Here is a 9,515-nt window from a genome sequence, read left to right as displayed (position 1 = left end):
TATGTATTAGAGATTTTGATCTCTAATACATAATTAGTTGTCAGTTAACAATTATTATAGGTTGTAACTCACTTACAAGTGAAATTTCACACCCAAACACCCCCCGTGAGTTATAGGCAAGTCACTTCCCACTTATGGAACTTACAAGCATCCAAATGACCCCTTAATCTCCCTTTCAACAGGTTATGAACATGTTTTTCTTTTCTTTTCACGAATTATTAGGCCCTGTTTCGTAGATGCCAAAAAATGAGTTCATCTCATTTTAGTTCACAATTATCATGTATTAGAGATTTTGATCTCTAATACGTAATTCGTTGTCAGTTATTATGAACTTGATCTCTAATACATAATGAGTTCACATCATTTTACTTAACGGTAATTATGTCTTAGGGAGCAAGATCGCTAATATGTAATCATGGTTAACAAAAATGCGATGAACTGATTTTTAGGCACCTACCAAACAGGGCCTTAATTTATTACTTTTGTGTCCTTGATTGGTAATAATATAATATTACCAATCTAATGCTAGATTGGTAATGGTATCAAATGCTAGAACATAACCATCTATTCTTATTTAACTCTATATTGTTTCCTTTAGCGAATTTTCCATTTCTTTTCATTTTTTTGTTCTTTCCTCTTTGATTTTGTAACATCGATGCTGTTTTTGGGGCAGGCGAGTGACAGGTTTAACATTAATTCACAACTTGAGCATCTCCAAGCTAAATATGTCAGAACTGGGCATGCGGACTTGAATAGATTGCAAATCCTCGAACCCTTACAAACCTTTTTTTTTTCCTCTCCTCTTGTTTGTTGGGGCTCTACTGATTTTTTTAATTTTTTGTTAAGGGCTCATTTTAGTAAAAGGAAATAACCAATTGTGATGACCTTTCGAGGTATTTATGACAAGGAACTAGCCTTCATATTGCAGTTACTTCTCTCCAAGGTCCAACTTTTATGCAACATAATTGCACTTTGGACAATGCTACCTCATTGTTTTATACTCAGGAAGGTAATTACAATTCAGTCATTTCAAATTCAATTCAATAGTCGTCCAAACACTGCCTAAATCAAAGGGCCATGTTGTGGAACTATGTATTTCTTATCTTCTTTTTAGATGTGTAGTGAGTGGGCGGTGAACATCCAGCGCGACAGCTACGCATCCTATATTGGTCATTACCCCATTTTGGCGTATTTTGCCATTGCTGAAAATGAATCTATCGGAAGAGAGTGCTACAATTTTATGCAGGTATGCTTTAACAAATTGAAGTTTCTTGCATTATTTTATCAGTCTAAGAATGCTTAATGTTCTTTACAGGGTTTTTTCCATTTTCATTTTGTTTTTAAAATGCCAACCTTTTATTCAAAAAAAGAAGAAAGAAAGAAAGAATAAAAATAAAGCAAGGAGATACAGGAGCCATTAATATGGACCACTTTTCTCCCTACATGCGACTCCACCAAGACAATGAGGGATGGAGACTGCCCAATGCATAAAGAGGGACAAAAGGATTCCTTTCCATTCCTAATCTGCCAGCGGTTTTTAAAAAAAATTTATTTATTTAATGAGTTTGGATGATTGATGACCTTAGCTTGAGGAATAACTTGTTGGCTGCATAGCGCATTCATTGGATGATACATTGCCTTAAATGCGTCACGAACTTAAATGTGTCCTTCGTGATGCATACATCTCCATTTTGCTCACTTAGATTATCATTTAGTTGATACTTGCAGCGTAACTTGTTGCGGCCTCTTTTGCGGATATTCATGTGTCCCATTTTATCCTTGTAAGGAACACTTGTATTGACTTGAAACCAATTCTTTGAAAATTGAATTAGAAAATCAATTTAGTAAAATTGGATTTTTATTCGTAGTAACTTTCCATATTTTAGAAAATCAACTAGATCCACACAATATAAAACATGAAATTAAGCTATGGAGAATGAACCTTCTAATGCCGGGGCATTTTCACACCGGGCTCGAGCGGGGTTGCCTGTTGGATGCAGGGGCACACTCGGGGTGGGTGGCCCATGTGAGGCGGGTGGCTCATGTGAGGCGGTACCCATGTGATGTAGGACATAGGCTATGAGATAAATAGATTAATTCGCCATGCTCAATCAGTTCGAACTTTTAGAGCAAGTGGTTAATTGTCTTGCATCAAAGTGGTATCAGAGCGGGAGTTCTCGTGTTTGAGACTCCTCACTGGGAGTGATTAATGCATGGGCATTTTCACACTGGACTCGAGTGGGGTTGCCTGTGGGATGCAGGGGCACACTCGGGATGGGCGAGGCCCGAGCTATGAGATAAAGGGATTAACTCGCCATCCTTTATCAGTTCGAGCTTTTAGAGCAAGTGGTTAATTGTCCTGCATCACCTTCTTATGGAAATTCCTCACCGAACCTTGGTCAATTTTATAGTATTTCGTGGCATATACTATGGTAAAAACCTATGTAGAGAAACCAATTTTGTTTTCTGAAAAAAAGAAGAAGAAGAAGGAACTATGCAGAGACATTAGAATGAAGATGATGTTGGTATGTTAGTCGAAAATCCATTTTATCTCCTTTCCATTTATACAATTAAACCGAATTCAAATCCATAAGAAACTTGCAACTCCATGCGTTTTCATTTTGAAATGAATTCGAGGATTCATGTAGTACTATTCAGTGTTCGAAATATCGATACTATCGGCCGATATATCGGCCAATATCATCGTTATCGTACCCCTGCGAGACGATACACTCGCGATAACCCCCGGAAGATACCAAAAAACCCCAAATTCCAGATATCGGCCGATATATCGTCGATATCGCACGATATTTTGACGATATCGCGCGATTTCCTCTCCATTATTGTCGGACATCGACGTCATCATCCGAAAAAATCGAAAAAAAAAATTAGAAGGTGGATTTCGGTACCTGTAGAAGAGATCGCCATGATCGGAAGCTTCCATTTGGTGGGCCATTCGAATTGAAGCATCGTTCCTAGGTTACTGCAAAAAAAAATCTCCGATTTTGGAGAGAAATCCGAAGACATCCTCGCCGATACAATGCGATTTGGGAGAAAGTTTACGGTTCCGGAAGCCGGAACCCTCTCTGTGTAAAAATAAAGGTCGTTTCGGCCTGCTTTATGGAAATCGGGTACCGCACACCACCACTGTGTGGACATCACCAAGTTCTGTGGGTCCCATCACGAGGTATGTGTTATATCTAGACCGTTCGTCCATTTGGCGAGCTCTTCGTAAGGCTTTAGCTGAAAAATAAAACAGATCCAAAGATCAACTAAACCACACTGCAAACAGTAGTAGTGGATTGAACGTCTACCATTGAAACCCTTTTAGGGGTCACAGAAGTTTTGGATCAATATGATATTTATTTTTCCTCTTAATACAGGTCTGTGTGACCTAATTAACAGATTGGATGGAAAATAAACATTATGTGGGCCCTACGAATGTATTAATGGTGAGAATCAGTCCCCCACTGCTGTTTGTGGTGTGGCCCACTTGAGCTTTGGATATGACTCATTTTTGGGTTCATGATCTAAAATGATCTCTCCAAATGCATGAACGGTGTAGATATAATAAATACATTATTGTGGGGCATGTAACTTTGAAATGTTGGTACAACTTGAGCTCGAGGAGCGTCAGCGCCGGACGCGGATTGCGTACTGAGTAACTCCGCACGCTTAGCGTACTGAGTAAACTCTGTGGGGTCCACCATGATTTAAATATGTTATCCACTCCGTCCATCCATTTTAGGAGATAATTTGAGGCTATAGCCCAAAAACGAAGTATATCCAAAACTCAAGCGAACCTCACCATGGGAAAGAATGTGAATTGAAATTCTACCATAGAAAATTTCTTGGGGCCCACAGAAGTTTTGGATCAATCTGTTATTTGTGTTTTCCCTTTATTCATGTCTGTGTGATCTTATGAACACGTTGGATGACAAATAAACATCACTATGGGCCCTATCAAGGTTTCAACGGTGGAAGTCATTATTCCCACTGTTTCTTGTGGTGTGGCACACTTAAGCTTTGGGGCATTCTTCAATTTTCAGATCAACCACTAAAATGAGCTGGAAAAACAGATGGACGGCGTGGATAACTCACACACATTCACAGTAGCCCCAACTGAGTTTACTCAGCACGATAAAAGGGTACTGAGTAACTCATTATGCAATCCGATTTCGTCCGTATACGGATTTCCTGCCAAAGCCTTCCGCAGGAAGTTCCTGCGCTTGAAACCTTAGTGGGGCCTACTATGATGTTTGTGAGGAATCCACTCCGTCCATCCGTTTTGTGAGATCATTTTAGAACATGGCGTAAAAAATGATTAGGATCTAATACTCAAATGTGCCAAAAAAGTGAGGATTGAACATCCATACTAATATTTGTATTTTCAATTCATCCGTGTAGGAATAACTTTATGAACGGTATGGATGGCATGTTAACATCACTGTCGACCCAGGGAGGTTTCAACTGTAGGAATTTTCCTACCCATCTTTTCCTTTAGTGCAGCCCACTTTAGTCTTGGATCCTGCTTATTTTTGTTCTCAAGTGCTATGCGGGTTGTAGGAATTTGACTGGTAGGACCGCAGGACCAAAATGAACGAGATGCATACTCACACACACATGCACACATGCGAACTCAGGTCGAGTCTCACATGAATGGATCCCCTTGTGAGCAGTGTACTTTGTAAACTTTGTGGGCCCACTATAATTCATGTATTTTATCCACTCCGTCCATCCATTTTACCAGATAATTTTATGGTTTGAATGAAGAGAAAAAACTATTATTAGCTTGATCCAAAACTTTTGTGGTCCACCAATGGTCAATTACCATTATTTCCTATGGTATGGTCTACCTAATTATTGGATCTGTTTTATTTTTTGGATAATGTCCTAAAATGATATGGTAAAACGGATGGACGGGGTTGATACTGAATATAGTTATCTTAGTTCAATCGGACAGCGCATAGCTTAGGATCCTCTACAAAGGAAATCTATTATGTACACTTTTTTTTTGAAACTTTATGATTTAAAAGTGTGTATTAAAGGCCTTTTTAACAATCCCCAAAGTTTCATTAAAAAATTCAACCATTTTCCCAATGTTTCCTCATGTTTCCCAAAAAGTACAATAAACTATGCGATACAAATGATATATCCCGTGCGATAACTGATACGTATCTGTATCCCAAGGGTGCGATACATTGTGCGATACCGATATTTCGAACACTGGTACTATTTGTCCAATAGAGAATAAACTTAAATCGTGAATCATTCTCGATAGGATTTGAAGTATTTTAAAACCAGTGCAAAAATAAGTCAAAGCAAATCATGCATTGTGAGGGGCTGAATCCATAGCCCCATTTCTCTCCTGAATAACACTAAGGGCCTATTTGGGTTGCGAATCACATCAGTAAGGTACTGTAAAGCGCAATTATTACAAATTACAATACCCGTCTCCTCAAAACAGGTAATTTGACTGATAATTCCAGTGTTTGGTTTATCGTGGTAAAATCGTAATGATGGTGCTTTTACATTACTAAAACGTTGAATAAAGAGAAAATTTGTGTGCTTGGATAGGAGATTTCCTGCAATGCAATGTAAAATTGTAATAATTACAAATCACAATGCCTCTCTCCTAGTACATCTGCATTTGACTGCCGAATAGCGTGCTTAAACAATCATGGTAAAATCATAATGGTGGCACTTTTACAATACATTACTGATGTAATTGGCAATCCAAATAGGCCCTCAATTAATTCTTTTATTGTGGTGAATCTTTGCACTTTTAAGGCTTTTGTTGAAAGGAAGCTAGATGCTCTTTGGAAGTCAACGTGTTGAAGAGTTTTGTTGAGAGGAAGCTAGATGCTCTTTGGAAGTCAACATTTTCTTTGTAATAGTTCTTTCAAGAGCACACTGTTTATTGGGGACAAGAATCATCAAAAAGACATTATATGTGTACTTTCAATGGATTTGTCACCTTGTCGCTTCATTTTGTGCAGCTTCTCTCTTCCTCGTGTTCTTTTTTCTTTGCAGTGAGCTGGTTGTTAAGGGCTTGGTCTTTGCCTTTGCCGTCTTGGATGTGTCCCAAACCTTCAAGTCTTAGAAATATTGCTTTCTACATCTATTTGATATCTTTTTTACTTCCTGATTATTTCCCTTAGATATTTAAAATGAAACCTTCTCGGCCAACATGTTCATTGCATCATACGAAATCTCTTAAAGTTGTATTTCTCTTCTTGTTTCATCTTGAACTGCTTTATAGGGTCATAAAGCTTCTAACTTGCATTCATTTCGTTGATGCATCTGGGAATGAGGAAATGTATCACGTTTGATATCTGTTCAGCCCAATAAACTGTACATCATAGTTCACCAACCAGCGGGCCGACCCGCGACTCGGGTGAGTCAACTCAGCCCTATCGCCAACTGGGTGACTGGGTCAAGATGCATCTGACTCGGCTGACGTGCCCAAGTCAACCAATTCCCAAACCCGATTCTATGTATTGCCTGATCTGTTCAGACTCAAACGAGTTAAAAATTTTGTAGAACGGAAGGATGATGGTAAGGTCACTTTCCAGTTTCTGAGAGATGTACAAGCTCCATGTGAATTTCTACATGGACCAAGGGTGATAAATTACCGCTTGATTGTGTGACATCCAATCCATTTACAAGGTTTGACCCATTGTTAAGATCCAAAATCATAAAATAATGCAAATCCACAAATTAGCTGCCTGTACCTATTTGTAAACAATGGAGCAGTTTAAACAAACATGCAATTATGCAGCAACTTGCTTTTTCTTTTCCAATGTGGGCTACAAGTTGGGTCTGCATTTTGAATGGTCTGGATCTTTCATACATGTTTTAAATTGGTGAGGATGCATGTTTTCCTAGAAAACCTTTGGGAAGGATGGAAGGTTGCCTATATTCCCAAGGAGTAGGACAGAAACTAGAAAGGTTATGATACTCCTATATCATGTGTTGGTGCACATGCACTTGTATATCCATGCCAACCATTAGATGGATCTGACCATTTAGATGATATAGGCCAGAATAAGGCTGATCCACTTTCATGTGGGCCACAATTTGGTAGAAAAACTTTGCCAAGTTCTGTCCAGTCGTCCATTTATTTTGTAAACTGTGCCCAGCCTGACAAGTGGACTGCCCTGAAATATTTTAACCAAGGCATGTTCACAGTGGATATAACCTGATGAATGGCTTGGATCTTGTATCCGTGTACCATGACAGTACATGAGGTGGCATTTAGATGGGCTGCCTTGTGCATGCGTTTGAGCATACTATTCCTCTCTCACGTTGAGTTCCCACTTTCCTCTATGAGGTTTGCTAGAGAACATTCTGGCATATTGTTATATGATGTGTTGGTACTTTCATAATGAGGAAGCAAACTCAATTTGAATTTCATTTGAGGAGCTGCAGAAGAATGATTTCGCTGGGAATTTCCCAGTAGGGTCCCATTTCCATATTCTTGCATTCGTGGTCAAGGGTGATAGTCTGATAGACGTACTTCAGATAACATCCCATAAAGGGCCTGGAAGTCCTCCAGCTCTTCGTCCTTCAACGATGATCCATGACAACCTTTCCCCAGTGGGTTGCGCCCATTCCTTCGCAGTAATATGCCTCTCTTGAACCAATCTGTAAAGTCTCAGGAACCTGACTGCTAGAGGGCAGTTCCCTCGCCCTTCATCTTCCCAGAATAGCATAGATTCACCACTGTTAACTGAAAGCTTGAAGCTGTCTAACAGAAATTTCCCCATTCTTTCTCTATTCCTCTCCCATGCCAAGGATATCCCTAGGCCCTAGCCAACCTCTTTATTCCTCTGTCACGTTGGAGTTCGTTTGCCTTAGACGGTACTCAGGATCCCAGCACGTGTTGCCTCACTGAGGCCACATTCTCAGATGGTCTGATGATTTGAACTATCCATATTCTCAATACTTGTATAAATAAACTGTCATCCCAAAAGCACTTAGTGGTGATCCTGGCCTTCAACTTTTTGAGTTGAATGTGAGCCATTAAAAATTCTTTTCTATATTGTGTGTTCATCTGCAGGTAATTATGCTCAGAGTCATTGGATCAGACCAGCTTGGTCAACCTGCCAAGTCCCGAGTCGACCCAACCCAGTGATGGTCGTAGTCTGAGTCCAGGTTTGCAAGCTATGTGTAGCTAGGGGTTCCAGGGTTTAGAGTTCCGGATTGTCTGTCGTGGAGACCCCTAGATGAATATGAGATGCCCAGGAGATCTCCCTAAATGATGATTATAACTATACTTTTGGCCCCCATTAGATGTGGACCATGATTATTCTTACCCAATTACATTGTATGGTGATGATCTTTTTATCGATATTTTGGCATGGTCCATCTCATGATGGGGCCCACATGTTCAACAGATTAGGTTACTAAGAGGTGCTCCCCACATGAGCCCAGGTCGAACAAATAAAAGCTGCTTCTTTTGATCTAGCGTCATATACATTACCTTTGTGAATATCGAGACCTTACACCTTCTTTTGCTTGGATTTGTTCTCGGTCATACAAATACTGTTGTTGTGCCTGCACAGAATGGAATTTATTTTGCATAGATGTTTTTCCTCTTCTTATTAAAGGAATTTTTTTTTTTTTTTTTTTTAAATGCTTGATATGCTGATATTTCAGCTGTTTCTAGTTGTCACTTAAGAACCAAAGCTCATAGTACTTGCAAATTTCAATTTTCCAGAGATCTCTGATCTATGCTACTAAAACATTTTTATCTCACAGAAAATGCTGCTGCCTTGTGGTCTCCCTCCAGAGAGAGAAGATGATTGAGGCATCCAGACCTTCAATTCAAGCATTTCAGCTTCTGGGTTTGTTATGGACGGTTATCTTTTGTGACATTTAGTAGTCTGGGACTCTTTTTATCTCACTGCTTCCGTGGACAGAGACATAACTGTAAGTATACAAAGAACGTTAGCAGATTCTTCTAAGAAAAGCTGAAACTTCGGTTACTGTCTTCTTGAAATCAATTGCTACTAATTGGAAGAGAGGAATTGTATGTTCCATAACCTGGGTCTCTGCATCAGTATGGGCCCATTTAAAGAGTTTGGATAAAACATTTCAAACATGTGCAGCCAAGGTGTTTGAACAGGGTTGTATAGATGTAGTATTTTGTTGTGCTGTCTACTGTTTGTTAAACATCTCGTCTAACAAACATCTGTTGCTCTGCTACACATTGGAATATTGGTATGCATGAACCTGCAGTGTACTTGTAGATTAATACTGGCACATGCAGCACGTGTAGATGGATTATTTGAAGATGCATGGTGGCACATGTGGCATATGTATTCATGGGTACTGGCACATATTGCACATGTGGGATGCTTGAAGGTTGGGCACATGTGGGGTGGTTGAAGATGAGTATTCTCACCTGTGGCACATTCACACGTGCGACTTGTATATTTTATTCATATATGAACTCAAATTAAACTGACTATATTGTAAAACCCACTGTCCCTAAGTTACTCTGGAAATTA

General features: G+C 39.4%; 1 protein-coding gene across 1 annotated transcript; it reads left to right on the top strand.

The window, feature by feature from the left end:
* The first annotated feature begins 246 nt into the window (after positions 1-246).
* On the top strand, positions 247-9,163 carry LOC131245860 (uncharacterized protein At4g14342-like). Its single transcript, XM_058245595.1, has 3 exons — positions 247-759; positions 1,123-1,246; positions 8,764-9,163. Exons 1-3 carry the CDS (start codon positions 656-658, stop codon positions 8,809-8,811), a joined length of 276 nt encoding a protein of 91 aa, XP_058101578.1. The 5' UTR covers positions 247-655; the 3' UTR covers positions 8,812-9,163.
* Positions 9,164-9,515: the final 352 nt, after the last annotated feature.

This window comes from Magnolia sinica, chromosome 5 (genome assembly GCF_029962835.1).
Source record: "Magnolia sinica isolate HGM2019 chromosome 5, MsV1, whole genome shotgun sequence".
Taxonomy (NCBI): domain Eukaryota; kingdom Viridiplantae; phylum Streptophyta; class Magnoliopsida; order Magnoliales; family Magnoliaceae; genus Magnolia; species Magnolia sinica.
The sequence above is the reverse complement of the archived record's forward strand: the minus strand, read 5'-3'. Positions and strand labels throughout refer to the sequence as shown.